The sequence below is a fragment of the Mastigoproctus giganteus genome, chromosome 12, assembly GCF_048544385.1.
Source record: "Mastigoproctus giganteus isolate SK-2022 chromosome 12, ASM4854438v1, whole genome shotgun sequence".
NCBI lineage: Eukaryota > Metazoa > Arthropoda > Arachnida > Uropygi > Thelyphonidae > Mastigoproctus > Mastigoproctus giganteus.
In genome coordinates, this window is record NC_143586.1 from 178,864,452 (window position 1) to 178,889,031 (window position 24,580).

General features: G+C 36.3%; 1 protein-coding gene across 2 annotated transcripts in view; it reads right to left on the bottom strand.

The window, feature by feature from the left end:
* The window catches only part of ptc (protein patched), a 396,675-nt gene that overhangs the window by 291,018 nt on the left and 81,077 nt on the right, over nucleotides 1-24,580 (bottom strand). For both annotated transcript variants that reach the window (XM_090385655.1, XM_090385656.1), the window contains exons 4-6: nucleotides 24,250-24,319; nucleotides 24,012-24,109; nucleotides 7,469-7,592 (exon numbers count right to left, since the gene is read on the bottom strand). In XM_090385655.1, coding sequence (XP_090241781.1) covers nucleotides 7,469-7,592; nucleotides 24,012-24,109; nucleotides 24,250-24,319 — 292 coding nt within the window. The remainder of the gene's footprint in view (nucleotides 1-7,468; nucleotides 7,593-24,011; nucleotides 24,110-24,249; nucleotides 24,320-24,580) is intronic.

Genomic DNA, 24,580 nt, shown 5'->3' on the forward strand with positions numbered 1-24,580 from the left:
ATCATGGCAACTCCTTGTTAAGGTATTCACAATATGAGATATAACTTAAAATGATGCCGTTTTACTAATATTCTGATTTATTCAGATATAGCTATGTAGTTCTGATGCGCTTGCACTATATTTATACAATGTAGCCATTCTTAATCTTAAGGTCTGTTGGGTCTGTCCGATGGCTTCTAAAGGGCTTTTTTCCCCTCAGTCCTGGATTTCTCTCTCTCCCCCCCTCTCCCTCTCTCCCCCCAGAAAGAATTGTCGTTGCCCTGTACCCATTTCTTTCACAAAGAGTTTCAGGATCTCAGCTTCTACATCCATTTTTTCATGGAATGGCTGTGGTTCTTGCAGTTTTTTTGCTTTTATTTCCCACTTGGTTTCGGTAGTGGTTTGTCTTTATTTGATTTTTGTGGCGCAAAAACAACTAGGTTCGGTAGTGATGGAGTGCTAGGAGGTACTGATATTGGAGTAGCAGCTGACTGTTTTTTGGGTGGGTCCTTGTGAGCTCAATAAATAGCGTGCAATTGGAGTGGATCACTATTTTGGTAGGATAGTCATGTCGGTTCACTTTCTCTGCATATGTAGGCTTTTTGCTATTTATTGGCCTGACTGCTTTCCTTGCCTTCTGATAGGATATGCTCAGCTCCACCTTGAACTGTTGCATCTCTTTTTCCTCTTTCCAGCACTGGCATGCTTTAGAGTATGCAGGGTATTCACCTTCACAGTCGGTACAGGTGGGTTTAGTAGCTGTACATGCAGTGCTTTGATGGTCTTTTGCACCACAGCGAGCACAGGCAGGCGCTCCATGGCAGCCCATTGGCAAATGTCAACATTTTTGGCATTTAAAAGATCAGTGGATTTGAGATGTATGCCCTTACATTGCATTTATGTACCCAGCTTTCATCAAATTAGATGCTGAAGAGTTAAACGTAAGGATGAGGTTTCTAGTTGGTACTAAACTTTACCATCCTTACGCATGGAAATTCCTTTTTATTGCTACCACTCCCAGCGGCTTTAATTTGGAGCAGATTTCCTCCTCAGTTATGTCAATCAGGGCTACCCAGCACCATACTCACACCATCACCAGCCTGAACCCCTTCTCTCAGACCATGGGGGTAGAGGGGTGTGGCATCGACACAGCTGACCCTCTCAGCCAAACCCACTAGCTGATTGATCCTAGCCGGGCCTTCCAGGACCACTCATTTTGGCAAAGCAGGGGCCAAAGTGGTATGTTGACGCTGGGCTCCTCAACCACCAGGATCCCCCTTTCTGAATTTCCATGGGTCACAGCACAAGGCAAAAACTCTGGATTCCTATGATGTTAGCCTGGAACCTAGGCTGTGGTCGTATCCCAGTGACGCTAATCTGGAAGCCCAGCAGCATCACTGGGATGTCCACTCACCACGTACAGGCATCTATGAAAGATTGAGGTGTAGGGTAAGTGCCCTCTAAGAAATTAATATGAAGGGTCCATCAAGCTATCAGCTGCCCAGCTCAACGGCAGAGCTCACTCCTGTGCATCAGACAACATGGGAAATCTCCAAGGCAGAATGCACCGGTCCCAAAGGAACTAGTTATTGTTGGTGACTCCATTGCCAGGGACACTGGGAATATACTGTGCAAGAAGGATAGGTGGAGCAGGACCAGAGTATGTCTGCCATGGGAAAAAGTTGATGACGCAGAGCAGATATCATTTTTTAAGGGCACAAAAGGTGATATTGTTGTACACGTTCGACTTAATGGCATTAAGAGTAAGAGATCTGCAGATTTACTAAACAAGTACAGGTCAATGTTTAAAAAAAGTTGCGAGTTAGGTTTGAATGTGAAAGTGTCTGCAATTCTGTCCAGACATGATAGGAGGGAGTATATGATGAGAGCCTTGTCGATCAGTTTGGCCCTGGAGAGATTTTGCGAGGCTCAAGGGGTAGAATTTTTTTCAGCCTGGTGTGTGCTTGTTGACAGGAGAGACTTCAGTGGACCCCATTCCTGCTTCTACAGGAATGGGGTACACTTAAATAGAAAGGGTGCAAGAATATTTGCTGATGCTATCGAGTAAGTGTTAGGTGGATGGGAAAACTGCTAGCCTGGTGAGATACACAGACTAAAAGGTTAACAGTGGCCGCAGGCAGAGGCAAAAGTAATTATTGCCCTGCTATTAGAATGAACAGCAGCCTGGAACACAAGGCAATGGAGATTTCCAGGACTGCTGGGAGTCATAGTGGAACAAATAAATACATGGGCTGTGTTAGGGAAACTAAGAGTAGAAACAGGTGCATGTATACTTGCGTGTACACCAATGCTAGGAGTATAGTTAATAAATTTGATGAGCTTGAAGTGCTAGTCAAGACATCAAAGGCAGATATTGCTGGGATATCAGAGATGTGGTGTCACACAGACATAAGCCGTGCAGAATTGGAATTTGGGGAGTACAATGTGTAGAAAGGATAGACAGGAATGGAAGGAAGGAGGGAGGGTGGGGTTATACTGTTAGTTAAGAAACAAATTCTAAGGAAGTGCATCCAATTGATGTTGGTGGACAATGCAACATTGAATCTGTTTGGTGTGACATAAGCACTGGGCAACCAGAGGGAGTAATACTCTTGATCTGATTATCAGCAGTAATTATTATTCATGCATTAAGAATTTGCAGATAAAGGAACCACTGGGTGACAGTGATCACAACGTACTGATGTGGGAATTACTTAGGGATGTAACTACCATCAAGGCTAAAGGGAAGGACTTTAGCTTTCGTAAAGGTGACTATAGGGGTCTCAGACAGTTTTTAAATTCTGTACAGTGGGGTCAACTGATGATGATACCAATGTTGAATTCTAAATGGGAAGCCTTCAGGGACTTAATTTTGGAGGCTACTAGGCTTTTCATTCCAACTAAGAAATACTGTTCAAAATTTAGGCCTAAATGGATGTCAGATGAACTAATGAGGCTTGTGACAGAGAAGAAAAATGTATGGGATGCATATAAAGTATCAGGTGACACAGAAGCCTATGTCAGATATAAACTAGTCTGTAATCAAGTCACATAGGAGGTAAGGAAGATTACGAGAAATCCTTGGCAAAGGATGGAAAGAAAAACAGCAATGAGTTCTTTACTTATGTAAACTCTAGAAGGAAAGGGATGAATCAGATTGGATCACTTAACATAGATGGGTTGACTATGGATGATCATGCTCAGGTAGCTGATAAAATGAATCAGTACTTTGCATCTACATTCCCACATGAGGAGTTATTCAATGAGGGGAGTGCCAGAAGTTTATCAAACTAACAGGGAGCTAAGTGATTTTGTAATAAATGAGCAAAGTGGAGGAGAAATTGTTGAAGTTAAACGTAAAAAAGGCATCTGGGGTGGGTGGATGGGATCTATCCAGTTATATTAAAGGATAATGACAGATGAAAATTCGTAAGAACATTGCCCATAGAATTATCTACAGAAAATTCATGAAGCAGAAACAAGACTTCTGCAAAAAGAGTGTACAGGCCTTGTAAGAGATGGATCAATATTAACCCAATTGCCATTTTCTTAATGGTGTTTGTTTGTTATGTAATTTGGGAGAAATTTTGGAGGCACCACCCCATATGTGGAAAAAACATTCCATGGTAAGAAGAATTTGAATTAGGTACACAGTGAGTAGTTGTTTGGAAGAAATTAACACCAAGAGTGAAAAAGAATCCCCAAAGTTTGTACTGTAGAGGAAGCAATATTTGTTGTATTTATTCAAGAAAGATTAGAAGTCAGGATAAATTAAACAGAGATATGTGACATTATCTAAAAATATGAACATGACACATCAACAGTAGACTCACTTTTGCAAGAATTAAGACAGGGCTGAATTTTAGAAAGATTGAAGTTAACTAAAGTTTTCTTTTCCCTAGTGGGGAATCACCTAGAGATCAGCATTTAATTGTTGATCTAAAGGAAACTGAAGTAATCTGAGGTCCTTTCTGCAGGACGCTTTGTATTTCCTAAGTTCTAATCGTGACAAAAATAATAAATAAAAAAATTTTTAAAAAATGGTTATCATAGGCCAACTTAATTTGTGATGCGATCTACTTTTTTTCTTCAAAATGTACCATGATCTACCATTTCAAGAACTTTATTGCACATGATTAAAAAAGTTAAATCAACACATATTGAAAAAGGCTGTTTATAAATTTTAAAATTAAATAAAATTCTTATTTAAAATTTTTAATATAATATTGGTGTAAACACACAAGAGACAACTCTTAAACAAAAAACTATGTTAGTAGTGTGAAGGGCATCATTTTATCTACCTCATATTGTGCTCTTCCTTCACAACAAGTTGCCATGTATTTCACTATCTTGAATAAGTAACGCTTCACTAAAAGAGAAGACTATTGTTACTTATTCTTGGTGGGCACCACCACCACCACCCAAGACGGCACTGTTTCAGAGCTTGTTGGCTCACTCATCAGTGGGCGGGCAGGTACCCTGGTAATACAAACATGCCATCACAGTTGCAAAGTTAATTCCACAATGTGCAAGATGCCAAATGGTGTAAGTAATAATATTTTAAAGGCTAAATGCACAATATGTTAAGGTTGAATTTAACTATATAATATTGGTGTAAATACAGCATAAGTTTATGGGTAAACTAACTACATAAGTAGCGTAAAGGCATAGTTTGATTTTATCTCATATTGTGGCTACCTACACGATATACCAGGTATTGCACTATTTCGAATAAACAATGCTTCTCTAATAGGAGACTTGTTATTTATTCTCTGTGGACATCACCACCCAGACAAAACCATTTCGGAGCTTGCTGGTTCACTCATTGGTGGGTTGGCAGATACCCTGGTATTGCAGACATACAATACCAGGGTATCTGGCCACCCACCAATGAAAGACCAACAAGCCTTGAAACGGTGCCGTCTGGGTGGTGCCCATCGAGAATAAGTAGCAATAGTTTTCTCTTTTAGTGAAGTATTACTTGTTCAAGGTAGTGCAATACATGCCAACTTGTTGTGAAGGAAGAGCACAACATGTGATACAGATAAAATGATGCCCTTCACACTAATAATGTAGTTTTTGTTTAAGAGTTGTCTGTTTTTTAAGAGTTGTTTACACCAATATTATATAGATTATTATACTCTTAAAGATTAAATTAAATGCCTTGTTACATTTAATTTTACTTAAATTTTTAATTTAAGTGAGGTTTGCATGTTCATATCATCTGCAGAGCTTTCAAAATCGGGAATATACTGCAATAATAGGCCAACTGTAAAGAATCTTCTGTATGCAAGTCCATAAGAGTAGAGAGATTCTTCGTCTTTGTTTCAAATACGAAAAGGCCGATTCACATAGTTATGTGGAACCAAAACAGGAATTTAAAATTTCACTTCATTTTTTTACACTTGGGCACTTTTCTCAGCAAACATATTTCCAAAGTCTTTTTCTGATGATCTGGCTAAACTATATCTTCTGATGAAGATATCATTTAGCAACGTAACAATTTCATTTAAGTAATATTTTCTCTGTGTGAAAAATCTGAGCGATTATCTAATTTAACATTAAATGGATAAGAAATATATTGAACAATGTCTTCAATTGTTTTAAAATCATTGAATCTGGTTTCAAAATCATCCACAACAACTTTCTCAATTTCAGAAACATATTTCTCACTATTAAATTCAAAAACAAGATAATTTTGCAAAAGATCTTGCATATTTGCAAAATGATAGAATTTTTTTCCTTTGAGATCCTTGGCCATTGCCAAATACTGATATTTATATGCAGAAATACCATGAATCATGTCACCCACATTTTTATTTTTTCCTTGTAATTCCAAATTCAGATCACTTAATTTACTGGTAAAATCCGCCAAAAAAGCCAAATTACACAACCACTCCGTATCTTATAGCTACTGATAATAACCTCCCTTCGATCAACAAATTTTTTAATATCCTTCATCAAATTTCGAAATCTCTGTATAAACTTAATCCGATTCAGCCGTCTTACATCTATGTGTAATATCAGGTCTGGTTCATTTTGAAAAGGTCTCCTTTGAAGAGATTGTCATCTGATGTAATTCACGATTTTTAAAGCTATGTCCATAACACTTAGTATTTAATATTTTGCTGGCTAACACTTGTAAGTGAATGATACAGCGGTAACTCAAAAAATCTGGGAATTCATCATCCTTTTGGCACAATGCAATGAATCCATTAAGATGTCCTGTTATTGCTTTAGCTCCATCTGTTGTTATTGACACGAGCTTAAATAGTGGTAATTTAATTTTTTCAATAAAATTTTTGAATACGTCTCAAATTGAGAGGTCTTGATATATGTTAAATATATCAAGACCTCTAGTTCATTCTTTTAATGAAACCATACCCAGCAGTTCTCTAGTCGCAAAATCATCGAAAACCATACAAATAGAAACGGGCAATTGAGCTGTATCACTGACGTCTGTAGATTCATCCATTGTAAAGAAAAGGACACACAACTGTTCACTCACATTTTTACTCATTTTTTCGATGTGTCGCATCACAGTATTTCGAGATAATTGCAGATCTTAAAGAGCACTTTTAATTTCATTTTTGTTCTTAATTTTCAAAAAGAGAATCTTATTTCTAGAAATGCATCTTTTATGAATTCACCATCAGAAAATGGTTTGCATTTTTTTGCAAGAAGACCCATTTCAAATGACGCTACAGTTACTGCTTTAGATTGTAAATTTCACAAAGAAATTTTGTTGTGCTAATAATCTGGATTTAAGTTCTTTTAATTTATTTTTTTCTAAGGTCACTATTAGACAGAAAATCCAATTGTTATTTACCATGGAGTGCCTGTCTAAATTTCCTTTTTTGGGTATAGCCACGGAAGCATTGCATATCAAACAATGACATTTTTCTTTTATTATTATAAAAAAGTATTCTAGTTCCCGCTCTTGATGAAAATGATAAGTTTCTCTTTTTTGCAGTATTCATTTTAAATTAAAGGGTATTAAATTAATGTATAAGTACTGTCCAGTTATTAATATTAAGTAAGCTAAACATATACTACACCCTCCACAATGTAACTGTGGGAATTTTCACCAGACAAGTCTAGCGGCTGCGTGGTGACAAGAGTAGTCACGTGGTTCAACGGCTTAGTAATAAGCCGTATGCAGTGGGGCACACAATACTAACAATTAGATTGACTAATCTATTTTTTATATATATTTAAAATTTGTCATGATTGACCAAAATTAAAGCTGTGATCGACTTGCTGGCCACCACTGCCATAGCCTATTGTCAAATGGGACATGAGTGTCCACATAAGCTTGTACATACACTTATCACACGTTCATATCAGTTTTACATGGTAAAAAAACCTGCAGTATTTAAAATTGTAAAAATAAAAATGCAATTTAAAAGTGCAGTATTTAAAACCTGCAGCAATTTAAAACCTGCAGTATTTAAAATTGTAAAAATAAAAATGCAATTTAAAAGCTTACCCTTTTCATGAAAATCTCTATTGTGTTAAATGGAATGGATGGAACATAATTCTCAAAGTTTCTCATAGTATCCAGTAACCACTGTGGATTCAAATTGGCCCACTGCACACCTAAATTTAGAACACTGAAAAACAAAATATCGAAACTGTTTAAATATGAAGGAATGTAATTAAATAATTAAACTAATTTTAAAATTCAAACTATTGGGAAGTTACTCATTCAATTCCTGGCTTTAAACATTCAAATAGATCTAGTTAAACATAACCACCTGAATTATCCTAACAAAAACTTGCTAGAGGATTCTAACCAACATGCTCCCTTCCACAGTAGATTTTCAGTATATATATTAAAAAAAAATTATTAATTTATAAATTAATAATTGTTTATTTAATTTATGTAGTTTGTCTTGCAGTTACTTGAACTGAGAGGGTACTACAGTCAATCTGTTTTATAATAGATAACATGTGCCAAAAAATTCATTCTTTTAAACTTAGTATATGCACGAATAAGGTGATAAGCTGCAAATCCTATTTATTTTCTTTTTTAATTGGTTTCTTTTAATTGAATATTTCAGTAATACTAGTTTTATTGCTATAATTCTTTTATATCCATATTTTCTTAATACAAATTCCTAATATAAATTCTACAAATTTTTATTCTATATTTCTTTATCGTAATCCAGTTTAGTCCATTACATTACCATCCTTTAACTCCTTACAGTAATATCAGGATCCCTTACTAAAGGGTCGGGCAGTTACACTCACAGTATATCCCAAGCACCATTATTAAAATCTATTTTCTTTGAAAGAAGATAGAGTGTTAACCAGTAAAAACAATTTAATTACAAATAGATACAGAATATCTTTGATTACAAATAGACAGTACCTATTTGTAATCAAAGATATTCTGTATCTATTTGTAATTAAATTGTTTTTACTGGTTAACACTATCTTCTTTCACCATGGATCCCAGTACAACAGGCCCATCTGTCCTCATCTATTTTCTTTGCTTTTCACTTTCTAACCCTAAATTTTTATATTTCAAGATCTATTAGCATTAGCAAGGGCACATGATGCAAGAAAGCAAGCTTATATAGCATCAGCAAAAAAAAAAAAAAAAAACCCCTTCTCATTTCACCTATTCACTTTTTCCAAATGTTTGTCCGGTTCTGCCTTGAATCTGTTTAAGCTATCAACTTCTATAACGACAGATAAGTTTGTTCCAGCAATCATCCACCCGCTGGCTACAGGCAAACTTCCGCACATCTATCCTACAACCATCTTTCCCCAATTTGAATTTATGCCCTCTCAGGTGATTATTATGATCAAGAAGAAGAATCCCATCAGCATTGAGCATGCTCAAACCATTTAAGGCTTTATACACCTCAATCAGATAACCTCGCAGGTGCCCAAGTCTCCAGACACCGTAATTTGCAAAACTTAAGCCTTTCTTCGCAAGAGCACCTCTCAAGGTGTGGCCTGACCATTGCCTTATACAAGGGGATAATCACCTCCTTATCCCTGCTAGAAAAATTCCTGTATATCATTGACAAGACACCATGAGCTACACTTGCAGACTTCTGCACTGCTCAGAAAACTTCATATCTGCCACAATTACCCCCAGGTCCTTTTCACTCCACCACTGTCAGTGTAGTACCACACAGTTGATATGTTACTCTGGGGTTTCTGCTTCCCATATGCAGTACTTTACATTTGTCAATGTTAAAAACTTTAGTTTCCACCTCTTAGCCCATCTGCTCAACTTTACTAGATCCCGTTGCAGCAGTGTACTGTCATTAGTGTCATTAACAACCCTACCGACCTTTGTATCGTCTGTAAACTTGGACATTAAGCCTGATATACCATCATCAATATCATTAATGAGTACAGAAAACAACAATGGACCCAACACTGAACCCTGGGGGACTCCACTAATAACATTAGTCCACGAAAATCAGTGTCCATTGATTACCACTCTGTCTTCTCTCACTCAACAATCCCTTTATCCATAGCTGCAATTTGCCTCCAATGCCACACTGCTCCAAATTTGTGCAGCAGTATCAAAAGCCTTTCTATTAGAGTAATTAGAAGGAAATTGAGGTGTTATTGCTTTACTTATTCTTACCTCCATTCCCCTTATTTCAGCATAAGCTTTCTTTTGCACATGTATATAATAAATACATCAACTCAATTGATAATTACGGTTGGTGTACATTTATTGTATTATTTTTTATATTATTTGTTTCCAAGTATCTGTTGGGCTAGCTGTTAAATTTAAATACAGATTGCCATATGGTTTATAATTTAAACCTAGTTAAACAGGCAGATAAACAGAAACAGATAGCGTTGCTAATTATTGATTGGATATACTGAATGGTGCTAGCGCTCAAAAAAAAGTGCCATTCAAGGTATCCTATTATGAATAATTAGCCTCAATCATTATTTTATTTTATATTCTTTATTTTATTGCTAATTATATGTTTATTTCTAGAGTATAACAAAGTAAATCAGCACAGGCTATCTTTTCTTTAGGGGTTCTTTTTGCCTAATGGCCCACTTATTTCTTTTTTCCTGATAGCCTGATTATTACACTCTTACAGTAGTAATTATACAGGGTGTTTCAGTTAAACGTTTCAGAACTTCTAAGAGGGGTAGGGTACATCCTGACAACTCGAAATCATATAGCAATGTGGGGTCGGAAATGCTTTCCTGAAGCGGTGTTGTACACAGAAGCACCATAAAGAAAAGAGACCGTAAGTGAGAAATCGTTTTAATAATACATGAAAAGAAGCAAAAGGTACATGGATTAAAGTAAGTGTTCGAAGTTTCTTCAACCTCGGATTGCTTTCGCACAGTGGTACCTTGGAAAATGTGCTACAAATCCCCTTTTTCTTGCTGAAGTGTTGTTTTCCGATGAGGCATCCTTCACAAGGGAAGGAATTTTCAACACGCATAACGACCATATCTGGGCGGTCGAGAACCCGCATGCAATACGACGTCGTGCAGCACAGATTTGATTTTCGGTCAATGTATGGGCCGGTATTATGGGAGATCACCTCATCGGACCTTACCTGTTACCGTGTCGTCTAACCGGACCTATCTACTTGATCTTTCTGCAGCAAGTATTGCCACAACTTTTGAGAGATGAACAGATTTCTGCATCGACGCAACAGACAATGTGGTTCCAACACGATGGAGCCCCTGCCCATTATAGCGGAGATGTTCGTAACTACCTGGATGTCACATGTGGTCAACAGTGGATCGGACGTGGTGGTCCCGTGCGTTGGCCTGCTCGGTCACCCGACCTATCATGTCTTGATTTTTATTTCTGGGGTCATATGAAATCGCTAGTTTATGACACCCCTGTTGACAATGCTGAGGAGCTGGTTGCAAGAATCGCAGTAGCTGCCGAAGAAATTCGAAATTCGCCTGGAGTATTCCAGAATGTTTGGATGTCCATGCGTCGGAGATGTGAGGCGTGCATTGTAGCCCGTGGAAGAAACTTCGAACACTTACTTTAATCCATGTACCTTTTGCTTCTTTTCATGTATTATTAAAACGATTTCTCACTTACGGTCTCTTTTCTTTATGGTGCTTCTGTGTACAACACCGCTTCAGGAAAGCATTTCCGACCCCACATTGCTATATGATTTCGAGTTGTCAGGATGTACCCTACCCCTTTTAGAAGTTCTGAAACGTTTAACTGAAACACCCTGTATATATAAGTGCTAGATATAGAGGGGAAAAAAAAAAAAAAAAAAAAAATTTTCGGTTAGGTAAAGCGGTAGCAGTTTTGGGTGAGATATGGTGCAATATGTGGACGCCATGTGCATCAAATACCCAGGTAACGTACATATGCCAATGCCAGCACCATGGCAAAACCTAGAGATACAATATATAATTAAAAAGTGAGCGTAAAACAAAAGATAAAGCGTAGAGCAAAAAGGTGAAAGCAGTAATGGAAGTAATATATGATAGAGCAAACTATAAGATAGAGCAAAACATATAAGCTAGTGAGGAAACTCACTTTTTAATTATATATTGTATCATATATTATATCTCTAGGTTTTGCCGTGGTGCCGGCGTTGGCATATGTACGTTACTTGGGTGTTTGATGCACATGACGTCCACATATTGCACCGTATCTCACCCAAAACTGCTACCGCTTTACCTAACCGACATTTTTTCTATCATATCTAGAAATTAATACAGACCAATGTAATGCATAATCTTACTCTTAGATGGCATTAATCGGTACTGATCTCAATAAACGATCTATAACAACAAAATTCGTAAACAATACTTCGCCTAATACTAATATATATATTAGCATAATAAAGTAGTTAAAAAAATAGTAAAAAATATATATAATACTAAAATTAAGAAAATAAATATAAAGCTATTATTAGAGGCAGCAAAATGTGCATTCCTCCATGATGCCCAATGTATAACTGATATTATATATATATATATATATAAAAAAAAAATTATGTAGAAGAATAGAAAAAGAGTATCAGAACAGATTAATGCCATCAAAGTAATGACTGAACATTTCATCAGTCTGTATATTACATTATTTTTTATTTTTTAAAAAACTTAATACCAACTGGATAAACTGCATACAACTGGAGAAATTTAATAATGAGGCCAAAGGGCCAAGTATTTTGGTAATCTAAGTTGGACTTAATTGTTGTACCCTATAAATAAACACAGACTATAATAAAATAGCAAAATTAAAATGATGTAGCTAATTATTGATAATAAAATACACTGAATGGAACGTTAACTCCACTCAACATATCCCATCAATAATCAGCTGAGGCTGTTTCTGTTTGCCAGTTTATCTAGGTTTGAATATACTGAGAATATAATTTCAAATTAGTTACTTTACTATACGTTCGATTTCGCAGAAAACTGGGAGAATAACCGCTAGCCCGATAGATAGCTGTGAAAATTAATAATAAAAATAATGGAAGTGAATCAGGATTAATAAAAGTGAGTACCAACAATTAATTAGTGCAATTTATTTATGTAATGAAAAAGAAAGGCTGATGCCAAAATTAAGGCAAAGAGGAATAATGAAACAATAGACCTCAATCTCCCTCAATTTTCTCTAATAGATTGAGGTATAAAAATTTAGAGTTAGCAAGCTGAAAGCAAAAGCATAGAAACAGCATATTATACAGATACTTGGGATGTGCCGGGAGCTAACTGACCGACCTTTTACTAAGGAACCTGGTATTACAGCATTTAGTGATATTTGATGTAAATTAGAAGAAATTTTAGAATACCCAATGTTTCATAAATTTAATAATGAATAGAAAAATTACCTGATATGATAGAAATTTTATGAATAATATAAAAATATTTTTATCTTATTCAAAAATAGGAACGCAGCATTAGCACATCGTCACGCTACCCCCATGTAAATATAATCCAAAAATTAAATAGAGATAAAAATAATCAAAATATATATATTAAAATAAATAAAGAAATATAGTCGAAAAGCTAACATCAGTGGCAGCAGAAAAGTGCAATCCACTACATGTTAGCCTTGTCTATCAATTCGGCCCTGGAAAGATTGTGCAAGGCTCAAGGGGTAGAATTTTTTTCAGCCTGGACTGTACTTGTTAACACGAGAGATTGATTCTACAGGGATGGGATACACTTAAATAGAAAGGGTGCAAGAATATTTGCTGATGCTATCGTGGCAGTGTTAGGTGGGTCGGAAAACTGCTAGCTTGGGGGGAGACAAAGACTAATGGATTAACAGTAGCCACTGGCAGAGGTGAAAGAGATTCTTGTACTGCTTCTATTGGAATGAGCAGAAGCCTGAAAAACAAGATGCAGGATATTTCAGAGACTGCTGGAAGTCATTGCGGTACAAGTAAACACATGGGTTGTGTTAGGGTAGCTAAGAATAGAAACAGGTGCATGTATACTTGCGTGTACACCAATGCTAGGAGTTTAGTAAATAAATTTGATTAATTTGAGGTATTACTCAAAACATCAAAGACAGATATTGTTGGGATATCAGAGACATGGTGTCACACAGATATAAGGAATGCAGAACTGGAATTTGGGGAGTACAATGTCTACAGAAAGGATAGATAGGATAGGAAGGGAGGAGGGGTTATGCTATTAGTTAAAAAACACAAAATCCAAGGAAGTGAAGCCAGTTGACATCGATGGACAGGGCAGTGTCGAGTCAGTTTGGTGTGACATAAGCATAGGTAAATCAAAATTGAGAGTAGGAGTGTGCTATAGGCCTAATGACTCTGATGAGTATAATAAGATACTGTACAGGGAAATAGAATGGGCCAGTAAATCAGAGAGTCTTATAATGGGGGATTTTAATTTCCCAGATATTGACTGGAATTTGTGGGTTGGTCACTCACACACTAGCAAGGCTTTTGTGGATTTATTCGATGATTGTTTTCTACACCAGCATGTTCGGGAGGCAACTAGAGGGAGTAATACTCTTGATCTGATTATCAGTAGTGATTCTTCATGCATTAGGAATCTGCAGATAAAGGAACCACTGGGTGGCAGTGATCACAGTGTGCTGAAGTGGGATTTACTCAAGGAGGTAACCACCATCAGAGGTAAAGGGAAGGGTTTTTGCTTTCGTAAAGGCGACTATGATGGTCTGAGACAGTATTTAAATTCTATACAGTGGGACCAACTGATGATGTTACCAACAGCAAATTCAAAATGGGAAGCATTCAAGGAACTAATCTTGGAAGCTACCAGGCTTTACATACCAACCAAGAAATATTGTTCAAGGTTCAGGCCTAAATGGTTGTCAGATGAACTAATGAGACATATGGCAGAGAAGAAAAATGCATGGGATACATACAAATTAATGGGTGACATGGAAGCCTATGATAGATATAAGTTGGTCTGTAACCAAGTCACAAAGGAGATTAGGCAGGCAAAGGCAGATTATGAGAAATCCTTGGCAAAGGATGCAAAGAAAAACAGAAAAGAGTTCTTTACCCATTTAAACTCAAGAAGGAAAGGGATGAATCAGATTGGTCCACTGGATGTTGATGGTTCAACAGTTGAGGATCCAGCTCAGGTGGCTAACAATCTAAACGAGTATTTTGCATCTACATTCACACATGAGGAGTTATTCAGGAAGGGGAATGTCGTTGGTGAGTGACAGTGACAAACATTGGCAGTGAGCTAGATGATTTTCTAATAACTGAGAGGAACGTGGAGGAGAAATTGTTGAGGATAAACATATAAAAAGGCACCCGGGGTGGATGGGATCTATCCAGTTATATTAAAGGAGGCAGCAAAGGAAGTAAGCAAACCCCTAGCCATAATTATGAGAGCTTCTTTGGACTCAGGGGAGGTACCCATGGACTGGAGATGTGCAAATGTAACCCCAATTCACAAAGGAGGATCAAAGGCTGACACAAGTAATTATAGATCTGTTAGTTTAACTTCGGTTAAAGGAAAATTAATGGAGGCACTGGTTAAAGAAGCACTGCAGGATCATCTGGACAAGAATTCAGTTATAGCTCAGACACAGCATGGGTTTGTTAAGGGCAGGTCTTGTCTGACCAATTTGATTGGATACTATGATGTAGTCACAAAAGAACTGGATGCAGGGAATAACTTTGATATTATATATTTGGATCTTAGAAAGGCTTTTGATACTGTTGCGCATGGAAGACTGCTGCACAAATTGGAGAAGTGTGGCATTCGAGGCAAATTGCTGCTATGGATAAAGGGATGGTTGAGTGGCAGAAGACAGAGAGTGGTAATCAATGGGTGCTGTTCTTCATGGACTAATGTTATTAGTGGAGTTCCTCAGGGTTCAGTGTTGGGTCCATTGTTGTTTTCTGTATTTATAAATGATATTGATGATGGTGTATCAGGCTTAATGTCCAAGTTTGCAGATGATACAAAGGTTGGCAGGGTTGTTAAGGACACTACTGATACTATGCTGCTGCAACAGGATCTGGAAAGGTTGAGCAGATGGGCTGAGAGGTGGCAAATGAAGTTTAACATTGGCAAATGTAAAGTACTACATATGGGAAACAGTAACCCCAGATCAACGTATCAACTCTGTGATACTACGCTGACAGTGGTAGAGAATGAAAAGGACCTGGGGGTAATTGTGCAGGCAGATATGAAGTTGTCTGAGCAGTGCAGATGAGCTGCAAGAGTAGCTCATGGTGTCTTGTCAATGATATACAGGAATTTTTCTAGCAGGGACAGGGATGTGATTATTCCCTTGTATAAGGCATTGGTCAGGCCACACCTTGAGTACTGTATACAGGTCTGGAGGCCTCATTTCAAAAAGGATGTAGAGCTGCTGGAACGAGTACAGAGAAGGGCAACAAGATTAGTGAATGGAACAAAGGGTTGCTCTTACGAAGAAAGGCTTAAGTTTTGCAAATTACAGAGCCTGGAGACTAGGCATCGGCGAGTTGATCTGATAGAGGTGTATAAGGCTTTGAATGGCTTGAGCATGCTCAATGCAGATGGGATTCTTCCTCTTGCTCAGCATAATCACCTGAGAGGGCATAAATTCAAATTGAGGAAGGACGGATGTCGGATAGATGTGCGGAAATTTGCCTTTAGCCAGCGGGCAGTTGGTTTGTGGAATAGACTTCCATCGCTTGTTGTTGAAGTTGATAGACTAAACAAATTTAAGGCTCAGCTGGACAGGTATTTCGAACGAATGGAGGGGTGAAATGGGAGCAGTGGTTGTTTTTTTTTTTTTTTGGCTGATGCTGAATAAGCTTGCTTTCTTGCATCATATGCCTCTACTAATGCTAATGCTGCTTATAATAAGCTAAAATAAGATATATGTCAGTAGCATTAGCATAAGCACATGATGCAAAAAAGCAAGCTTATATAGCATCAACCAAAAAAAAAAAAAAAAAAAAAACCCCACTTATTTCACCTATCCAATTGCTCCAGATGTTTGTCAACTTCTGCCTTCAGTCTATTTAAGCTATCAACTTCTAAAACGATGGAAGTTTGTTCCAGCAATCAACCACCCGCTGGCTAAAGGCAAACTTCCGCACATCTATCCTACAACCGTCTTTCCTCGATTTATGCCCTCCCAAGCGATTCTTCTGAGCAAGAGGAAGAATCCCATCAGCACTGAGCATGCTGAAACCATTCAAGGCTTTATACACCTCAATCAGATCACCTCACAGGTGCTTAGTCTCCAGACACTAATTTGCAAAACTTAAGCCTTTCTTCGTAAGAGCAACCCTTTGTTCCATTCACTAACCTTCCTGCCCTTCTCTGTACTTGTTCCAACAGATGTACATCCTTCTTAAAATGAGGCGTCAAGACCTGTATACAGAACTCAAGGTGTGGTCTGACCATTGCCTTATACAATGGCAATAATCACCTCCTTATCCCTGCTCAAAAAATTCCTGTATATAATTGACAAGATACCATGAGCTACTCTTGCAGACAGTCTGCACTGCTCAGAACACTTCATATCTGCCTGCACAATTACTCCAGGTCCTTTCCTTTCTCTACCACTGTCAGTGTGGTAGAGAAAGGAAATTTCTCTACCACACTGAGCAGTGATCCCAGAAATGTATGGGATTACTGCTTCCCATATGTACTACTTTACATTCGTCAATGTTAAACTTCATTTGCCACCTATCAACTTTACTAGATCCTGTTGCAGCAGTGTACTGTCATTAACAACCCTGTCGACCTTCGTATCATCTGCAAACCTGGACATTAAGCCTGATATACTGTCATCAATATCATTTATAAATACAGAAAACAACAATGGACCCAACACTGAACCCTGAGGGACTCAAATAGTAACATTAGTCCACGAAGAGCAGTGTCCATTGATTACCACTCTCTCTTCTCCCACTCAACCATCCCTTTATCCATAGCAGCAATTTTCCTCCAATGCCACATTGCTCCAATATTTGCAGCAGTCTTCCATGCGCAATAGCAAAGGCTTTTCTAAGATCCAAATATATGATATCAAAGTTATTCTTTTCATCCAGTTCCTTTGGGACTACATCATTGTATCCAATCAAATTAGTCAGACAAGACTTCCCCTTAAAAAACCCATGCTGTGTCTGAGCTAACTGAAGTCTTGTCTAGATGAACCTGCAATGCTTCTTTAACTAGTGCCCCTTCATTAATTTCCCCTGAACAGGTCTGTAATTACCTGTCTCTCCCTTTGATCCTCCTTTGTGGATTAGGGTCACATTTGCACATCTCCAGTCTATGGAACCATGGGTCTTCCTTGAGTCCAGGGAAGCTCTCGTAATTATGGCTAAGGGTTTGCTTACTTCCTTTGCCGCCTCCTTTAATATAGCTGGATAGATTCCATCCAACCCAGGTGCCTTTCTTGTGTTTATCTTCAACAATTTCTCCTCCACTTTACTCTCAATTATTATAAGATTATCTAGGTTACTGCCAGAGTTGAATACAACTCTAGCATTCCCTTCCCTGAATGTCGATGTAAAATATTCATTTAGTTTGTTAGTTACCTGAGCAGGATCATCAACAGTTGAACCATTGATAACAAGTAGACCAATTGATTCATTCCCTTATTCCTTCTAGAGCTTACCTAAGTAAAGAACTCTTTGCTATTTTCCTTTGCATCCTTTGCCAAAGAGTTCTCATAATCTGCCTTTGCCTGCCTAACCTCCTTTGCAACTTGGTTACAGACCAGCTTATATCTATCATAGGCTTGTGTGTTACATGTCAATTTATATGTATCCCATGCATTTTAGTAGTTTTCAAGATTAATTCTTTGAATACTTCCCATTTTGAGTTTGCTGTTGGTAACATCATCAGTTGGTTCCACCGTATAGAATTTAAATACTGTCTCAGACCACCGTAGTCACCTTTACAAAAGCAAAAACCCTTCCCTTTACTCTTGATGGTAGTTACCTCTGAGTAAATCCCACTTCAGCACACTGATCACTGCTACCTAGTGCTTCCTTTATCTGCAGATTCTTGATGCATAGCAAACCAGTAGAGTGAAAATTAACTCTACCAAATAAAATAACAATAACATAGGGGTTAAAGAAGACGAGGGTAGTGTGGGAGCAATGTTCCTAAAATAATTTTGAAAATTAAGCCAATTAAAAGAAATTTAGCGGCGCCCCTAGTAGGCATCCATTTCCAAATTAAGTGAAATCTCACTAAGATGGAAACTTAGACTAACAACATTACATGATCAAATAAACTGAAAATAATAATTAATGAAATGAAATAAAATAGACTGACCATTATACCCCATCTCAACAAAGCACCAAGAGGCCAATAATAGTCAGTCAGGGAATCACTGCATTTCCAACTCTAAACAAATCACGTTTTTATATATTTTTTCAGTTCCACTATTGTTTTGTCAGTGGTGTGGTTTGGCCATGCGAGTACTAGGCTTTCTGCTTTATTTTTCGCTGCATAAGGACCACCGCTATGCAAATCTATTGCATTGGTGGTTTGATCTTAGTATCATTCCATCGTTGCATGGATTTGTTTAGTGTTCGAAATGAAGTGATTCCCTTACTATTACTGGCCTCGTGGTCCTGTGTCAAGATGGGGCATAATGGTCAGTATTTTATTTCATTTTATTAATTATTATTTTCAGTTTATTTGGTCATCTAATGTTGTTACTCTACGTTTCCATTTTAGTGAAATTTCACTTCATTCGGAAACAGGTGCCTACTAGGGGGCACCGCTAAATTTCTTTTAATTGGCTTAATTTTAAAATTATTTTAGGAACGTTGCTCCAACACTACCCTCGTCTTCTCCCCCCCCCCCCAGATTTTTCTGTTATTGTTATTTTATTTGGTTGAGTTCATTTTCACTATACTGGTTTGCCATGCTACTGGCAAATATCCAATTTCAGCTTTTATATATATATATATATATATATATATATATATATATATATATATATATATATATAACAAAAATAAATTAGAATAAGAATTAAAAAGAAAAAAAAAAAAAAGAATGCCAGCAGAATGGCAAGACAGAAGAGCAAAAATAGTCAAAATAAACATGACGATCAAACCAACAGGGAGGGAAGAGAGGGGTAACAAGAGTAAAAATATTGCAGCAGAAACTAAGACAATTTAGACCATCTAAATGTAAAGATAATAAAATAATAATTCATTAAATTTCAAATGCCAATTAAATAAAAATTTACCCATATTTTATATATAGGTAAATTTTGCTTTATTTTACTTATATATTGGCTTCAAAACCAGCAATAGATTAATTAATGAGTCATTATTTTTACATGGTAACCTCAGTATTATCTCAATGCAAAGATCGGGATGATGGAGGCATTTCTATAGCCTATATCTCCACTATCCGGGCATGTTGGCATATATTTCCAGAATATTGCACCAGTACCACATTGGCTATGTGCAACTTACTAGCAAAAAATTGCAGTCTATACTTTCTAAAGTTAAGTCAACAATCCCTTTATTGCATCATGCCAAAGTAGTTTATTGTATGAGCCTAGAATGTAAGATGTGTTACATTTGGAAAACCAGTGCTTTTTTTGGGATGGTATGCAATGGCATGGCGTACCAGCACCGTTATTAACAGTGACATGTGACATTTGGATGCAGTGCACTTTGAAATTTGTAATAGTTCATAATTTTTTTTCAACTTTTCCCTACTGTTCAAATAAGCTTAAAATTATTTAACCAAATTTGCATTTTTTACTGTCTATTTGTTAAGATATTTTCTATATAAAACTGTATAACCATTTTTATAATTCTAAATTACTCAGTCAGGCCTCTGTTTAATGAAGTCCTTTTATAGCGAATTATTTTGAATTCCCCTTTGAAGTTACATTTAAAATAGTTTCTGTTGAGTTGAAAATTTTCTTATAGCAAACGGATTAGGAGAGAATTAACTCGGTACGCACTGTTCGCATTTCTGGCCTTCAGGCAATTAGTCCTGCTGCGCGATTTAAGAGAACTAAAGCATTCTACAACTTAGTGGTACCTGGTAAAACAAATCTGACCACCTGTCCCTACTGAGGAGTCGCGCTAGTCAAGAGTGAGCAGATCAAGGTGTATTCCCAATGGGCTCTGGCCCATCTTCTATTACTGCAGTGGTGTCCAACCTTTTCCCATACAAGAGCCATATTCAAAAAAATTCAAAGTTAGATTTCTTTAGTGTGTTACATTTTCCACATCTTGTATGTAAAAGTAAAACTGAAAATATTCTAAACTTTTATTAAGTACAATACACAATTACATTTACTGAATAGAAATATTGAATAATAGAAATACTGAATAATAATAATTTACTGAATAGAAATACTGAATAATAATAATTTACTGAATAGAAATACTGAATAATGAGAATTATTTTGATAATTAACAAAATTTAAAATACTGTTTTAGTTCACTTTCCACACGGGCTGTAGGTTGGATACCATTGTGAATCAACTGTAAGCTCTCCGTTCAAGAATTAGAAAAGTGATTTTCTTTTACCCCGACAAAAAATCATCTGTTGTTTGGCTTCTGTGCGTTATCCACATTTTTCTGTATCTCTGTTTACGTGGCACAGTATCTGAATATCCGAATGACACCGACATTTTGGACCGTTTCAAAAAGAAAAGAAAAATTTCAAATTTAAGAACTAGTGACAATACTGATGATGAGAGACAGCAAATGAGGACAACGAAGGTATTAATCCTTCTAAACATGAATTGTTAGCATTTGGTGAAAATAAAATTAGAAAATTGTCAATTAGGTTACAGTTAAATGAAAGGGATGCAATTTGTGGATTTCGGGGATACCTAATTGATAAGGTTTCGGAAGAATTGAAGAATTTAATGAATGCTCTGAATACGATACCAATTTCATCAAGTGAATGTGAACAAGGATTTTCACAAATGAATCTGATCGCCGGCCCAACCAGCGCTTCGTTGATGACAAACAGTTTCTTCACTACTGTTCCTTAAAATTGTAGGCCCACCGCTGACCCACTTCGATCCAGCAAAATATGTTGATTCGTGGCTGCTTCGGAAATGTCATTCAGCAATCAACACAAAGGGAAAGAAAATAAGTCGGCATAGGACAGGGGTTGGCAACCTGCAGCTCGCGAGCCGCATGCAGCTCTTTTTACATAACTGCGATTCTTTAACTTTACAGCTCACATGAAGCACAATTTGAAATGGAGTTAAAGGACTTAGAAATCAAGGACATGTGGAAGCAAGACTAAAATGCCTTAAAACTGAAATTGAGAATTTCGAGAGGCAAAAGGCTGCCCTTGCAATTCTACACAAATGGATGGAGAAAGATGAATTTAAAATTGCATTCGATGCGTGGTGTAGCTTACTGGACCCATATATAAATTTTAAAATATTTGCATTTGGTCTTCTCTCAGTTTTTGGTTCGACGTATTTCTGCGAGCAAATATTTTTGAACATGAACTATACTAAAAATATAGTTCATGTTCAAAAGTCTCTCTCAAAGTGTCTCTCAACATCATACTCACATGATGTTGAGAGGCACTTGCTCAAGAAGTTCATCAGCAAAAGTCACATTAATTTGTACCTAATTGGATGTTTGTTATGTTTTTTCAGTATTAATAAATAATATTTCAAAATATATATATTTTTTAATAAACACCTTCCCACTATTCCATTTCTTAAAAAAAAAAAAAAAAAAAAAAAACACTCTCGTCTTTCCCCCCCCCTCCTCCCAGCTTGAGCTGAGGCTCTTCGGATTCTTTTTTTTTTTTTTTTTTTTTTTTTTTTATTAGATCAAAAATGGCTCTTCACTCTAAAAAGGTTGCTGACCCCTGGCTTAGGGTGTCGAATGAAAACTTAATAAAAATTTGGAATATTCTACAAAAACTTTATTATGAAATTATTTTTACTTACATTATTTTTTTTCTTATTTTACTAACATTTTACTTACTTTTTTATATACTTGAATAAATAAATTTATGCTTAATAAACTGTGTTAATATACTTAATCTGTTGCTGTTATTCTAAAAATATTACTACTAAAGTAACAGCATCAGGGGGAAAAAAAAAAAAAAATTTTAGAGTACTTTTCATATTCTTTTAATTTAAAATTTTTCCTGATGGCAAAACAATGAGTACTGGCACCTATTTTCTTACAAAAAAGAACTGTGGAAAGCTAACCATACTGTTTGATCATATCTCTGAGCATGAGGGCTATCAGTCCCTTCTGGGGGACTGATGTTACTGGCTCATCCATTGCAGAGCACTTTTGGAATGGACAACATCCTGATTATAATCCACAAACCAACACTGAAGCGTTAGACTGTGTTCAAGACTCCCACCATCCCATGTGGATGGAAGCCCTCCATATAACTGCAGCAGGTTTCACCATTAATCATAGTAGTGGAACCCACATGCATCCTATTATGGAGGCAATTATCTTACGGCATGATGAGAAATGGCAGGCAAATCACATCAATTGCTGCCGCACTGGGTTTGCAGGGTTCTGACATTACTTCCAGACCCTGAGTTTGCAGGGTCTTGCTTCTCTTTCACATTCCACCACCCCTTTTTGTTTCTCACTTCCCCCTCATATAACATGTCTGTACACAGCTATGCTTCTGCCAATATATTGATCTACTGCACTGTCATGTTTCTTATTTTGAGGTGACAGAGGCACAATGCCTTCTTTGTCACCTCATAAAAGCTTCTATATTGGGTTTGTGTATTTTATTTCGCTGTTTTTAGTGCTTTTATTTATAAAATTCTTAATCTAATTTTATATGCAATTAAAATTCTCAGAATAAGGTTATATTTTTAAACAGTTTGCTGGTTGGTACATTTCATTATAAAATAGTATTTTAAAAAGCTATTGTTGGCTTTTCAGTTAAAAAAGTTCACTACCTTTGGAAGTGAGAATGACTATTGAAAGTAGCATCACAATCTAACAATGATTTAATCTTACATTACTCATGCTCTCAATTTAACAAAGACATTCATGTGGCATCAGTAAGATATGCCTTTGTTTAAATTATAAAACATTTATTTTTAGCTTTTTTTTTTTACTGAAACTGAAAAGTTAGATATTAATTATGATTTGCTAAACTTAAAAAAATTAATCGAATGAAAATAAACAAGAGAAACCAATAATAACAAAAATTGTATTTTTATTTTTAAAATTTTCCATACTGAAACCCAGATGCTCACATGGTGACATGAACCAATTTTTTTTTTAACTGTTCATGTATAGCCAGCAAAACCAAAGCTTTATGGCAAGATTAGACATTTGTCACTGGCATCCCACACACACCATATGGAATGGGAATTTCCTAGGAGAACGATACAATTTTTGTTTACCTGTCATCTATTAAACACCAGAAGAAAGAAAAAAAATAATAATAATTAATGTCTTATAATTCGTAGTATATCAAACTGAAAGCAGAAATTATCATCAGAGAATATCATATATAAATTTTAAAACAATAACAGAAAAATCTAAAAAAAAAATACCATCTATTAGATGCCATAATAGCAATGAAAAATTAAACATATCTGTATAAATTAACACATAAAATAAACTTACGGTATTTTCACAGGAATATCTGGCCCTAGTAACTTTGATCCTTCCCAGAAGCAGTCCAAGGGGGTAATAATGGCACAAGGAAATAGGTTTTCTAATGTCTGAAAGATAAATTCATTGATATAAATTCATAAATGGAGAGAAAGAGAGAGAGAAAAATAAAGTTAATTAAAGGATTTTACTTAAGCAACAGTTCTATTCTAGTTACATTAATTTGAGTTTTAAATTAACATTTCCTTACTTTATCTATGTAATGAAAATCGAACGTGGGGAAACTTGGCGAATAACAGAGGTCTTTTAAGCTCCATGGTCTGAAACAAAAGAGAAATGCAAATATGGTTATTACAACTGTAGCTTCAATTTATTTGTACATACTTAAAAACCATTATGTTCATCAATTATGTATATGTTTAAAACCATCTGGGATTTTGTAACTCCTGGTGACAGTGCAATAAAAAAAAAAGCTATTAATTGTGTGTGCATGCGTGTGAAAATATTTTCCTAAATACCATGCCTTGAAGTGGTGCATCCCTTAAATATACTCTTTCTTCTAGGTGCCTTCTACGAATTTA